This window comes from Myxocyprinus asiaticus, chromosome 6, assembly GCF_019703515.2.
Source record: "Myxocyprinus asiaticus isolate MX2 ecotype Aquarium Trade chromosome 6, UBuf_Myxa_2, whole genome shotgun sequence".
Lineage (NCBI taxonomy): Eukaryota > Metazoa > Chordata > Actinopteri > Cypriniformes > Catostomidae > Myxocyprinus > Myxocyprinus asiaticus.
In genome coordinates this window covers 53,653,738-53,667,598 of record NC_059349.1, presented here as the reverse complement: position 1 = coordinate 53,667,598, position 13,861 = coordinate 53,653,738, and the positions used below count along the sequence as shown (strand labels likewise).

The 13,861-nt window shown below is 38.2% G+C and overlaps 1 protein-coding gene across 1 annotated transcript; it reads right to left on the bottom strand.

The window, feature by feature from the left end:
• Positions 1 to 278: 278 nt before the first annotated feature.
• LOC127443037 (transmembrane 6 superfamily member 2-like) lies at positions 279 to 9,397 on the bottom strand. Its single transcript, XM_051701516.1, has 10 exons — positions 9,100 to 9,397; positions 7,370 to 7,473; positions 6,785 to 6,882; positions 6,604 to 6,707; positions 4,760 to 4,842; positions 4,346 to 4,470; positions 3,890 to 3,991; positions 2,324 to 2,416; positions 1,866 to 1,985; positions 279 to 959 (listed from the first exon to the last, which is right to left on the bottom strand). Exons 1-10 carry the CDS (start codon positions 9,189 to 9,191, stop codon positions 750 to 752), a joined length of 1,131 nt encoding a protein of 376 aa, XP_051557476.1. The 5' UTR covers positions 9,192 to 9,397; the 3' UTR covers positions 279 to 749.
• Between the last annotated feature and the right edge of the window lie 4,464 nt (positions 9,398 to 13,861).

The window sequence follows — 13,861 nt, the reverse complement described above, 5'->3', positions numbered from 1 at the left end:
GCCCTTGAGCAAGGCCCTTGACCCTATCTGCTCCAGGGTGCCATATCATGGCTGACCTTGCACTCTGACCCCAACTTAGCTGAAAACAAATCAATTTCACTGTATATATGCAAAAATGTGTGCATAATGTGTGACCAAAATAAAGACTCCTCTTCTAAAATATTTATAATATTAATGTTGGCCAATCCTAATAATTATTTAAACATCCTCATGTTATGAGGACGAACTGATATTATGACACCAAAACCTTTTGTTGTGCAGTAGAAAATTCAGACTGGTAACATGACATAAAAACATTTTAATGTACAGTAGTAAATTATTTGCTTCCAAATCAGACTGATACAATAGCTTAATAATAATAATAATAATAATAATAATAATAATGTTGGCCAATAGTAATAGTTTTTTTAGGTTATCAGCAATAACCGATATGATGACACCAAAACATTTTAACGTGCAGTAGAAATATCGGCCAATATCGGCATAATCGGACTGATCCCCCCCCCAAAAAAATACACTAATATTGTCCAAAACCGATATTTTCACAGATAATTTGTTCTTCCCTTCCTCTTACCAATAACTTGGGGAAGTTTCAGTTGTAAACAGCATCTGTCCTTTGAAAAGCCCCCAATTGAAGCTTCGGTATCCCATTGAAGATGTTTTTATTTCAGGTTTCTTCATCACAGAGGTTCTCTTTTGCACAAAGTCTTTGACGATTCATCTACATCTTGCAGTTGAACTTTCAGCATCTATTGTTTCTTCTTGCCGTTGCTGGTTTGTCCTGGAGGAATGTTCTTCAGGAAGAAGGCCTGATCTGTGTAGCAGCGGACGGCGAGGAGAACAGGCACCAGCATGTACAGCACGTTCAGTGTGACGACTAGACGCCACTCGTCTTTAGGGATACGGTAGGTGAACGGTGTGCGCGAGTGCAGAGATGCTCCAGTGTGAGTCCACTGCGTCTGTAGAAACATCAGAACAAGAATTTGTGCTTTAAAGGCCAAATGAAACGCTTGACGAGTTTACTTTCTTGTGTTGATGTATTTCCTATTAAAATAGGAAGTTGGGGCGGGACATATCGAAGGGCTTGTGCCTTTATTTTTAATAGCCAATAGCCTTTAGTTTACAGCACAACCGTGAACCACAATTTGCTAGTGGGTTGCAGGTTGTATAGGGGGAGGGACATTCTCACTCTAGAGAGCCTTTGATTGAATAAAAATCTGCGCAGTGCAAGATGAGTCATCAATATTTCTGGTCTGTTTTTCTGTTAAAAAAAAATACTGTAAATTGCACAAGTGTATATTTTGTAAACTGTTAAGAGTACACTAGCATACAGATGACTTCAAAGCTGATAGTCTTAAACTAAAATCTACAAAATTGTAATTTTGATGTCATGGGGTCTTCAAAACTACATTGATATCGGCCGCTATCAGCGTTTTATCGACATTGGTCTGAACTGTCTGATATTGTCAGCAGATATTTTCAGGATTTTTTCCCTGGTGAAACTGAAGTTTACTAGCCAAGTTTACAAATTATTAAACGGTTATCCTTCTTTACTACTGTACATTATGTTTTGACGCCTGACTGCACTTTAAGATTGGGTTACTAGGTTGAAGTTTCATTGTGAACACTTTTTAAACAACAGGTAAAACAGATTAGATTTTGAATATATGCCATTGTTTCAGTTATTGCCCATAATAAAAATAATTATTGGCTCAAACAAAATTTCAGATTAAGTTCATTGCTATTTTTGCCTGAACTAATATTCTACCAGTATAAAACTAAATATCAGAACCAATGATTCTTTGTTAAAGACGTACTAAGAAAATTACACAGCAATATCCATTTGGAAGTGCCTATATGTTTACCTGAGCTATAGCTCCTGCTAGAAACAGCGTCCAGTCCAACATCCATGTACATCCAGGTGTATACAGCCCATATATGCATGCCGTCAAGAGCGGAAATCCATAAAACAGAAAGACCATTATCTACAAGGACATAAATGGAAATAAGATGGTTTGATCAATCATGTATCCATCTTAATCTGTGCATTCCAATTATAGGCTGCATACCAACTTGCATACTATCTCTGTTATATGGTATGCCAAATTACGGATTAGTGATTTGTGTCTAGATTTTATAGCTTACATGTGACAAAGGGTTTGTGGTATCAAGACACCATTTTATGGCGTGATAGTATGATTTACTACATACTTAAAAGTGTGTACTATCCCATTATCAGAGAAGTATATACTTTTAATATGTAGTTTGAGTATACAAATTGGAATCCAACCTTTAGTGCAAAACGTACACACAGTGAACTCACTGTCACTTTTGGGAAGCCAACATTATCTTTCATGTACGGCTCGTACTGGTAGATGTAGTTAAAACAAGAATCCAGAGAACATTCAAGAACAACCTGTTGAAGATAAAGAGAAAAAAAAAGACAATGAATGAGTAATCAAAATCAAATCAAATCCCTTTATAGTCACTCAACCATATACACAAGTGCAACAGTGGGGAAAGTCTTGGGTGCAGTTCCAAACAACATAGCAGCATGACAATTACAATAGAGATCTGATTTACACATAACAATTTACACATCTTGTTACACAACACAATATACAATATACACCTAATAATATACAGTATACAGTATACACAAAATAAGAAGACTGTATACAATAAACAATACACTGTACACAGAGTGGGCACCTCCTCTCTGTAGGCTGTTTCAACATTGTCAGTGATCAGACCTACCACCGGCGTATTATCAGCAAACTTAATGATGGCATTGGAGCTACGTGTTGCCACACAGTCATGTGTGTACAGGGAATACAAGAGTGGGCTGAGAACACAGCCCTGCGGGTCTCCGGTGTTGAGGGTCAGTGATGAGGAGATGTTGCTGCCTATTCTAACCACCTGGCGTCTACTTAACAGGAAGTCCAGGATCCAGCTGCACAGCGAGCTGTTAAAGCCCAGAGTCCGGAGTTTCACATCAAATAGTATGGATGGACGGAAGGATGGATGGATGGGTGGGTGGATGGATGGATGGATGGGTGGATGGATGGGTGGACGGGTGAACGGACGGGAGGAAGGAAGGATGGTCAGATGGAAGGAAGGAAGGAAGGAAAAGACAGGACGGATAGATGGATGGATGGTTAAATGGATGAAAGGATGATGGACAAATGTGTGTGTGGATGAATGGATGGATGGACTGACGGGTGGATAAATGGATGGATGGATTGGCGGACAGACGGACGGATGGATGTATAGATGGATGGATAAATGTGTGTATGGATGGATGGACAAATATGTGTGTGGATGGATAAGATGGATGGATGGATGTATGGATGGACAGGTGGATGGATGGATGAATAGATGGATGGATAGATGGAAGGCTGGATGGATGGATGGATGGATGGATGGATGGATGGACGGATGGTAAATGGATGGATAGATGGATGGATGGATGGATGGATGGATGGATGGTAAATGGATGGATGGATGGATGGATGGATGGATGGCCAGATGAATGGATGGATGGTTAAATGGAAGGACGACTGGATGGATGGATGAATGGATGGATAGATGGATGGATGGACGTGTGGATGGAAGGATGGATGGATGGATAAATAAAAGAACGGATGGATGAATAAATGGATGGATGGTTGGATGGATGGACGGTGGATGGACGGATGAATAGGCGAACGGATAGATGGAAGGCTGGATGGATGGATGATAGATGGATGGACAAATGAATGGATGAATAAATGGATAAATGGAAGGACAGGTGGATGAATGGATGGATGGATGGATGATGGACAGACAGATGGATGGATGGATGAATGAATGGATGGACGGATGGACAGATGGATGGAGAGATACTTACAAACCCTCTGAACACAGTGAAGATCATAGTTGCTGAGAGACTCAGTATGAGAAGAAGGTCTTTGGGTCGAGACAGCACTCCTTTTTTCTGCTGTGCCTCCACCTACAAACAACACAAAATCATGTTTGTTTGGACTTAACAAAACACTAACAAAACTTTAAGCTAAAGGACTATTTCCACATAAATAGAGACACTGAGGCCTAATGTTACCCTCTGAACAAATAAACAATTTTACTAAATGAATGGGCTGCATTGGGAAAATGATTTGGAAAGTAATAGTGTTAAAGTTTGAACCCAGTCATTCTAAATCCAAGATAAATGTCTGTTTTGCCTTAATCATTGGTTCTGATCAGTGGGTTTTAAGAACAAAATGAAGACTGAACTGTCAGTCTCAGAGCTGAGCTTGATGTGATTAGAATTTCAATGTACAGTTGAGAAAGTCATCTAGAATCTCACCTTGTCAGCAGGAATGATTGGCAGCTCTCTCGGCCTATTGAACAGCTTGGCTGCCGCCCATACTGGTAAAACCAAGAAAGGGACATTTCTCCAGAAAGCAGGCTGGATGTTTTTCCCATATTTACCTAAAAACACAGCAACAAAAATATCCATATATAAGAATGAAATGTGTTTATCATGAAATAATGTCAAAAAGTAATTTTCTTTATGCAAAATGTAATTTCTTATTTCTTTCTTTTGGCTTTGGAGTGAAACATGACTCGGACGTGTTCTTTACAGGCTTTGTGAGGATTGTCAATAACAATATATTGTGTGTATTAACAATAAGCAAGCAATTCTTAGCAGAGACAATGTTAATTGGTTAAAATTATGAGAGCGAGTTTGTTTTGCAGAAGTGGAAGTTGAGTTTCTTGCCTACAATGATGCCTGGGATGAACACGATCTGATTGGCTATCATAGATCCCGCCCACACCAGGGCCAAACTGCGGAACGGCTTCCTGTTTGAAGTCAAAAGATCAAACACACTGGAATCGATTATTTTCATGACGAACATGCATTCTTCCACCAATGCGGATGGGACAGACATACAGTGCATTCAGGAAGTATTCAGACCCTTTGCTATGACACTTGAAATTTAGCTCAGGTGCATCCCATTTCTCTGGATCATCTTTGAGATGTTTCTACACTTTGATTGGAGTCCACCTGTGGCTAATTAAATTGATCAGACATGATTTGGAAAGGCACACACCTGTCTATATAAGTTCTCACAGCTGAAAATGCATATCAGAGCAAAAACCAAGCCATGAGGTCAAAGGAACTGCCTGCAGAGCTCAGAGACAGGATTGTGTTGAAGCACAGATCTGGGGAAGGCTACAAAAAACTCTTGGCTGCACTGAAGGTTCCCAAGAGCACAGTGGCCTCCATAATTCTTAAATTGAAGAAGTTTGGAACAACCAGGACTCTTCCTAGAGCTGGCCGCCCGGCCAAACTGAGCAATCGGGGGAGAAGGGCCTTGGTAAGAGAAATGACCAAGAACCCGATGGTCACTCTGGTTGAGCTCCAGAGATCACGTGTGGAGATGGGAGAAACTTGCAGAAGGACAACCATCACTGCAACACTCCACCGATCTGGGCTTTATGGCAGAAGGGTCAGACGGAAGCCTCTCCTCAGTGCAAGACACATAAAAAAAAGCACCTAAAGGACTCTCAGACTGTGAGAAACAAGATTCCCTGGTCTGATGAAATGAAGATTGAACTGTTTGGTCTCAGTTCCAAGCGTCATGTCTGGAGGAAACCAGGCACTGCTCATCACCTGCACAATACCATCCCAACGGTGAATCATGGTGGTGGTAGCATCATGCTGTGGGGGTGTTTTTCAGCAGCAGGGACTGGGGGACTGGTCAGGGTTGAAGGAAAGTTGAACACAGCAAAATACAGAGATATCCTTAATTAAAACCTGGTCCAGAGCGCATCAGGAACTCAGACTGGGCTGAAGGTTCACCTTCCAACAGGTCAATGACCCTAAACACACAGCCAAGACAACGCAAGAGTGGCTTAGGGACAACTCTGTGAATGTCCTTGAGTGGCCCAGCCAGAGCCCAGACTTGAACCCAATCAAACATCTCTGGAGAGACCTGAAAAAGTGTCTGTCCACCGACGGTCCCCATCCAACCTGACAGCGCTTGAGAGGATCTGCAGAGAAGAATGGCAGAAAATCCCCAAATCCAGGTGTGCAAAGCTGGTCGCACCATACCCAAAAAGACTCGAGGCTGTAATCGCTGCCAAAGGTGCTTCAACTAAGTACTGAGTTAAGGGTCTGAATACTTATATCAATGTGATATTTCAGTTTTGTCTTTCTAGTAAATTTGCAGTTATCAAAAATCAGGTTTTTGCTTTGTCATTATGGGGTATGGAGTGTAGATTGATATGAAAACAAATATTTAAAGCATTTTAGCATAAGGCTGCAACATAACAAAATGTGAAAAAAAAAAATGAAAGGGTCTGAATACTTTCTGATTGCACTGTATATATCACTATCTCTCAGAAATGATGCTTCTAAAATAAATAGTTAACCCCCCCAAAAAATCTGACATCATTTGTCTATATAATGAATGTGGAAGATGACCTCTGGCTGTCAAAACTTTTTTGGGTAAACTATTCCTTTAAAGTCTAAAATGTTTACATTGATGTGTTGTTGTTGAGCAATAGGCCATTTGAGGGCATACAGTGTGTTTATCTAGTTAGGAAAATTATTTTTACCCTGCGGCGATCCGATGGACCATGATAAGAAGCAGACCATAGTGAACGACTCCATCCCAGTAGCTCATCATGATGCAGTGGGCGGTACTCAAGTAAGGCTCCCCCTTTAAGAGAGACAAGGTCAAACATTAAGTGTATTTGTGTGCATTAAATCTGTGCGAGTATGTGTGCGTGTGCTGACCTTGCTGATGTAAAAGTCCATAAAGCCTTTGATAAACCCGTCCTGCTGTAAAGCATTCGTCATGGCAACAACAGAGGTGAAGGCAAACACAGCAAACACTGAAACACGCACATGGAGAACATCACCACTTTTAGCTCTACATTTCTCAGTCATGTCTTATCTCTCTCGCTCTCTCCATCAAACCCTAACAATCCTCTATCTTTCTTTTTCTGTCTGGCTTTCACTTTCTTTTCCTCGCCAGCTATTGATTTCTCTCCCAAACAGCAGAAAAGCTCAGGAGACTCGATGGAGGTCTCCGTTGTGATTTAAGTATTAACTTTGTCTCAGATGTTTCTCTTTATGTTCTTAAGGCATTCTTACTACTACTTGAAGTTCTTTTATTGTTAGAGCATTAAAGATGACTAAGATGGAGTTCTCAAATATGAGTATCAGCTTTATCACCAGTGTTTCTCCTAATATTTCTTTGGAGACAAAATTGAGTCATTTGTCGACATACAATAAGAGTTATATAAAATAATATAGATAGCATAGCTCACATAACTTGGTCACTGGGTCATCTACTGCTGTCAGTATTATTGGACTTACCGTAGAAGAGTGGATCAGTACATTTCATACTCTTCATACTGAGGTTTGCCAGGAGAAACACAGTTGTAAGAACCGTTATGCCAATTGCCAATATAACCTGTGGACTGAAGGAGAACAAATTCTCTTTTATAAGATCTACGATAAACTGTATACAGATAAATCTCAAGAAAACATATTTTACCACAAATAAATAAATTATAATAACAATAATAAAATAAATTATATTGTGCATAAAGAAAATGAAGCATATTTTTGCACCATTTTTGATCCATGTATTTATCCACTGACATAACAAAAAACCCAGTACTGACATTGTTATATGTACGGATCAAGTTATCACATTAATTTTATGAAATATTTATTGGAGCTCTTGAATGGGTCATCGAGAATGACGATTTTTAAAACAGTAAATGATCATTTGACATGATTTGTTTTCAATGGTGATTCTCATTAGATTCACAACTGTAATGTTTTTTAGGTGTCTAGTCTCTTCCTGAGCCTATGTTCTACAAAAAAAAAATGTTCCTCTCAAAAATGTTTTTTCTCAAAAAAGAAAAAGAAAAAAAATGTTCCTCAAAAATGTTTTTTCTAAAAAAAAAATAAAAAAATGTTCCTCTCAAAAATGTTTTTTCTAAAAAAAAAATAAAAAAAATGTTCCTCTCAAAAATGTTTTTTCTAAAAAAAAAATAAAAAAATGTTCCTCTCAAAAATGTTTTTTCTCAAAAAAAAAAAAAAAATGTTCCTCTCAAAAATGTTTTTTCTCAAAAAAAAAAAAAAAATGTTCCTCTCAAAAATGTTTTTTCTAAAAAAAAAATAAAAAAAATGTTCCTCTCAAAAATGTTTTTTCTCAAAAAAGAAAAAGAAATAAATGTTCCTCTCAAAAATGTTTTTTATAAAAAAAAAATTTAAAAAAAATGTTCTTCTCAAAAATGTTTTTTATAAAAAAAAATAAATAAATAAATAAAAAAATTTTCCTCTCAAAACCGCATGGTAATTGTTAAATAGCAAGCAAAAAAATAAAAATAATCATTATCACGAGTTGCCTGTTAAAGAGAAAAAATAATTTAAGAGAAAAAATATGTTGAGAGAAATTTAAGAAAAAAAAAAGATATAAAAAAAAGAAAACATTTTAGAGAAAATTATTATTATTATTTATTTTATTTTTTTTAGAGAAACCATTTTTAGGCTCAGGAACGCACTAGACACATAAAAAAAAAAAAGTTTTCACCTACTGATTTTTTTTTTTTTCACAGTGCGGTTCAGCGCTTCCGTAGTAATGCAATAATTGTTATTAATTAGAGTGAAATAAAATCTAAATACCATGATCCCCCTCCCCCATTAAAATCAACATAAATTAAAGACAGTACAACAAATAGTTCCATTGTGTTTATTTTGCCATTTAAATATAAAAAAAAAATGTCCCACATTGCCATTATGAAAATGACATATTTTTGCAGTACAGTAATGAATACTGTTTTTAAGATAGGCTTAATTTTTTGTCATAAAACGATAAGCAAGCAGTAAGATCACAGAATGACTTTGTTGAAAATAGAAGTTGGTTGTCCTCTTATGGTAAAATGCAGCCATGAAAAGCATTTAAACAAAAGTCTCCAAACAGTCTAAATTTCAGATCTTGTGAGCTAGAATAAATTTCACTACATGCTTTAATATCATTAATAACTTGTTTAACATGCATTATGATAAAACAATGATATGAGAGGCAAACTTACTCTTGTAACCAGGACACATGGTTCATTGTGTAGAGAACAAACGGTGCAGTCAGAGACAGAATTAAAACACTGATCTCTGGAGGAAAATTCATTTTTCTCAAATACACATCTGAAATGTGTGTTAGATCAATAGAGGTCTGTTGAACTACTCTCACAAAAATATACAAGCAATATAGCCAGTTAAAATAATAAATAGTACGCTAGAAAGCTCCTATGCATTGTTTTCCTGAGATGTAAAGTTTAAAGGCAGCTCTGTCTATATGTGTGTCCTGTAGTGTAGTCAACACTGATGATTGAATCATCATGAAATCTGTTCAAAGCTTCCAAAGTCCACGGACTCTGAACTGTTACATCCCCGTTGAAGAGTCTAATCAATGAACAGTGCAGTTTGGTTCCGGAAGTAAAAATCACATTCATATATCCCATAGACAAACACTATTTGCATTTGTGGATCACTACACGCATTTGTCGATATTGAAACAAATCTAGTGTCAAGACGTGCACACAAATCCACAAATAGGTGGACTCCACCCATAGTCTACTCAAGCCAATCAAATTATGGCCACATTACTTGGACCAATCGTAGCATGTTCTATCTTCAATCAATCATGCTTCGTTTTACTATCAGGGCGGGACCAGAGTCGCAGAGCTCTCATGAGCATGGAATCAAGCACATATAGATAAACTCCAAGGCCGCAAACTTTTAAAGAAACGGACGCCATCAGAGGAATACTGTGATTTAAGGTTCATCTCATTTTCTCTCGGTTATAAACATGTGTAGTGTCTTTATAAATGTCAACAGCTGAAAATTGCCCATTTGTAGAGTGTCCTGATCATTAGCTTTATAGCTAACCTGGCTGACTGTATGAGTCTGCTATTTTAATTTTAACCAAGTTTCTTGACTGAAATGTGTCGTCAAAACCATAACTCTTAATGTTACATGGCAGATCCCACAAAAAGGGTGTGCTGAGTGATCCAGCCAGGTCTCCTAAGCAACCAAATTGGCCTGGTTGCTAGGGAGGGTAGAGTCACGTGAGGTAACCTCCTTGTGGTCGCTATAATGTGGCTCTCGCTCACAGTGGGGTGCGTGGTAAGTTGTGTGTGGATGCCACGGAGAATAGCGTGAAGCCTCCACACACGCTACGTCTCTGCAGTAACGCGCTCAACAAGCAACGTGATAAGATGCACGGATTGACAGTCTCAGACGCGGAGGCAACTGAGGTTCGTCCTCCGCCACCCGGAATGAGGCGAGTCACTACGCCACCACGAGGACTTAGAGTGCATTGGGAATTGGGCACTCCAAATTGGGGAGAAAAGGGGAGAAAGAAAAAAAAACCTGTACCGTAGGAACAGAAAACTTTGTTATTCTGAATCTGTCATGTAAGAAAGTTGTTTTATTCACAAGAGCGTTTTAGGGGCATGCCAACAGCATTCGAGTGCGGGCTGTGATTGAGCATATCATTGGTTTGACACACTATACACCCCTTCACTAAATTAAGGCTGAAACATACTTCACGCAAGTATGCGAAAGCGAGTGCTTGGTCAACGCGTGGTCCCGTTGTACATACATTACGTGCGCTCTTGCGTTGCTCTGGCAGTTACAAACCTCAGACCACAAAAGGCCAATAGATTTTTTAGGCGTGACCACGAAACCGGTGCTGCATCCGAATCCAGGAAAATGCTGCCTTCGGAGGCTATATACGGAGGCAGGATGAAAATAAGGTTCGGAGACCAGTTTCCTTAAAAGCTGTCAGTTAAGCCCTTAACTGATTAGGCAGCAAGTCAGCTGCCTACGTTTTCAGATGCAGCCCGGATGTGGTAGATGAGTCGATAGTTGAGGAGTGGGGGAGAGACACGGAGAAAAAACAAGTTCGTTTGAATGGACTGGGGACTGTGACGAGGAGGATGGCGGGGCCCGTGTTGGCACACGGCCGGCCCTGAATCGGGCTAATCAGCCGGGAGGGGGATAAAGACTAGCCGGAGGTGCCAGTTCGAGAGAGAGAGATGCACGCGACCGCGTTGCATGTGTGTTCGTTTGTGTTTTGTGTTGTGTTTTGTCGTTGGGCGTTGTGTTTGCTGTTCAGCCGGTTCCCGCCTCCTCCTTGCCCGTCCTTTAACTGTTACAGGGACAAAAAGTCATACATATTTTTTTTCGAAAAGATTAAACTCAAATTGCTGCCCGAGTCTGCCATGACAGTTGTTGATTGAAAAAAGAAAATCTGCTCTAGTGCCCCTCGCGGCAACACTGAGAATGCAGCGCGTACCTGCGTTGTGTTATGAATTGAGCACTGACACATTTCACAGCGCACCGACGCTTGAAATCGAGCAAGGTGCGTCTACGTTCACGTACTTGCGTAGAGTATGTTTGGGCCTTTAGACAGTCATTTGAGTTCCAATGAGACAATTTGTGACAATGCAAGTATCAGTGTCTGTTGACTGACTGAAGGAGAGGAGGAATGTCATTTGTTTAGTTCAGTAATCTGAGTAAAATATGAGTAAAAGTGACTGATGATGACTTTATAATGACATCAGGACATAATTGAAACTAATAAAAAACTTTTAGGCTAATATTGTTGGCCTTTTTATAGCTTGGTAGGCATGCACAGCAGTTTACAAAATTATAGATTTGCTTTGTTGTCATTTGTGGGGAATACATTTATGATGCCTATATTTAATAAAGTATAATTAGACTTGTTTCAGTCATGAATGACTCTGTGCTTTATCAACGGTTTAATGACTTTTTTTTTTTTTCTGTGCTATGGAGACATGTTTTGGACAGGCATTGTTGCATGTTCAATGCAAAGAGAGAAAAAACACTATGAACATTGCTTCAGATTATATCAAATATTTTTGCATCAATCTCAAATCCTTTAACCCCTTAGTGACCCTAAAAAATATTTTTCATAACTGCTTAATTACCAAAAGTGTATAGGGTCTTTAAAGACCCAAGATACTGTATGTAATAGTGTCACTTTTTTTGTGCTTCCATAAATCATATTTTATTATTATTTTTATATCTATATAAGTTTTCTATCACAGGATATATATTTCTTTGTTTATTACAAGACAAATGAGTGCTGTTTTCATACAAATGACTACTATATCATATTGATTTTCTGTGTGACAGTGGTGAATTATTAGTATTCCATATGTGTGTACACGTACGTTATTTCATACTGAAGGTGGCGCTATTGTTTCAGTGGTTGACTTGATTTACATTTGACATTTCTATTTGACAAAGAAGCAATATGGAAGTAAACTATAGCAAGTTTAACACATGAACAGTATGATTTGGCTTTTGTCATTTGCGTTTATTACTGAAATTATATTAGTTGTTCGTCTATTTACACTCAAAAAATGTCTGAGAAAATACAAATGTGTTGATTGTGTGTTGTGTAGCTCAATATGTGTTTGACAGCCAGCTGCGTCTTATGAAATTTCAGTGTGGAAGTAATGAATCCTGTTCTATATTTGTTGCATCTCTAAATAAAACATCAAAATATATCAGAATTTATTAAGATAGATATAGCCTACGTGTCGTGTTGCTAAAGACATGAGTATGTATATGTTTGGGATTTAAGGGTTAAACCTGGCATGTTTTCAGTGGTTTTTGTTTGTTTGATAATGCTGACATTGTTTGAATTCCTCTATAGATTGTACGAAATTTGTTTTACAAAGTGCTCCATTTTTTCCTATGATAATATGATTTCCCAAATGTAAATGTGGGCTATAATTGTTAACGTTGCAGAAATGTCAGCTTTTAACCCTTGTGAGACCTTCGGGTTTCATTTTTGTTTTTTCAATCATTTTGGCTGTGTTAATGCCAACGGCATGCATTTTGCCAAAGGTGTGTATTTTTTGGGGAATTTTGATATTTCAACCTCAGTTCCTATAATACATCTATAACACACTGTGTACACAAAATAGTTACACTCAGGACCTTCACGACAAAAATGTCCCCATTGAAACCCATTAAAACGGCAATATTTGATCCCAGTGCCATTAAACCATTAAATCATGAATTCTATGAAATTATGCTTTCATTCCGGAGCCCTGGCTTCAACATTTACATTTTTAATATTTTCCACCAGATGGCGCCATTGTTCTCATGTTTAGCCTATGGAGCAAATACAAGCTTTTTTCCTATTTTCTGTTTGCTGTATTATAGAGCACTGCAGGCCAATTGAATAAATGATGCAGCTAAAATTGTGTGGGTGTGTTGGTATGGATGTCAGAGTGTGTTTTGTATGTGTGTATTGAGAAATGTGTGTGTGTATGTGTGAGTGTGTGTGTTTGTGTGTGTGCTTGTGTGTGTTTGAGTGAATGTGTGTGTGTTTGAGTGAGTGTGTGTGTGTGTGTTTGTGTGTGATGTGTGTGTGTGTTTGTGTGTGTAAAAAAACAACAGTGGCATTATGTAAATAAACTGGCATTTAAAGGGTTAAAATCCTGAAAATGAATGAATATTTGGTAGTTATGATCAGGACTGATGTTGACTAAAAAATGTTGTGAAACTGGAAAATAATATTTATATATAATATTTGTATGCCAGTTCTTTGACGCGAACATTTTTGTCCTCTAAGGACCTCTGAGTAACTTTTTTAAATTGACGCACAAGGGTTAAATAAAATAATGTCCCCTAATATATTGCCGGAAATCTCCATTTACAAATAGAGACAATGATAAACGAATGAGATATATAGTTTATACGTGCGTGATGACGTCACTGTTTGCGTGATGACGCCAGCGGAAGATTCAGCTCTGA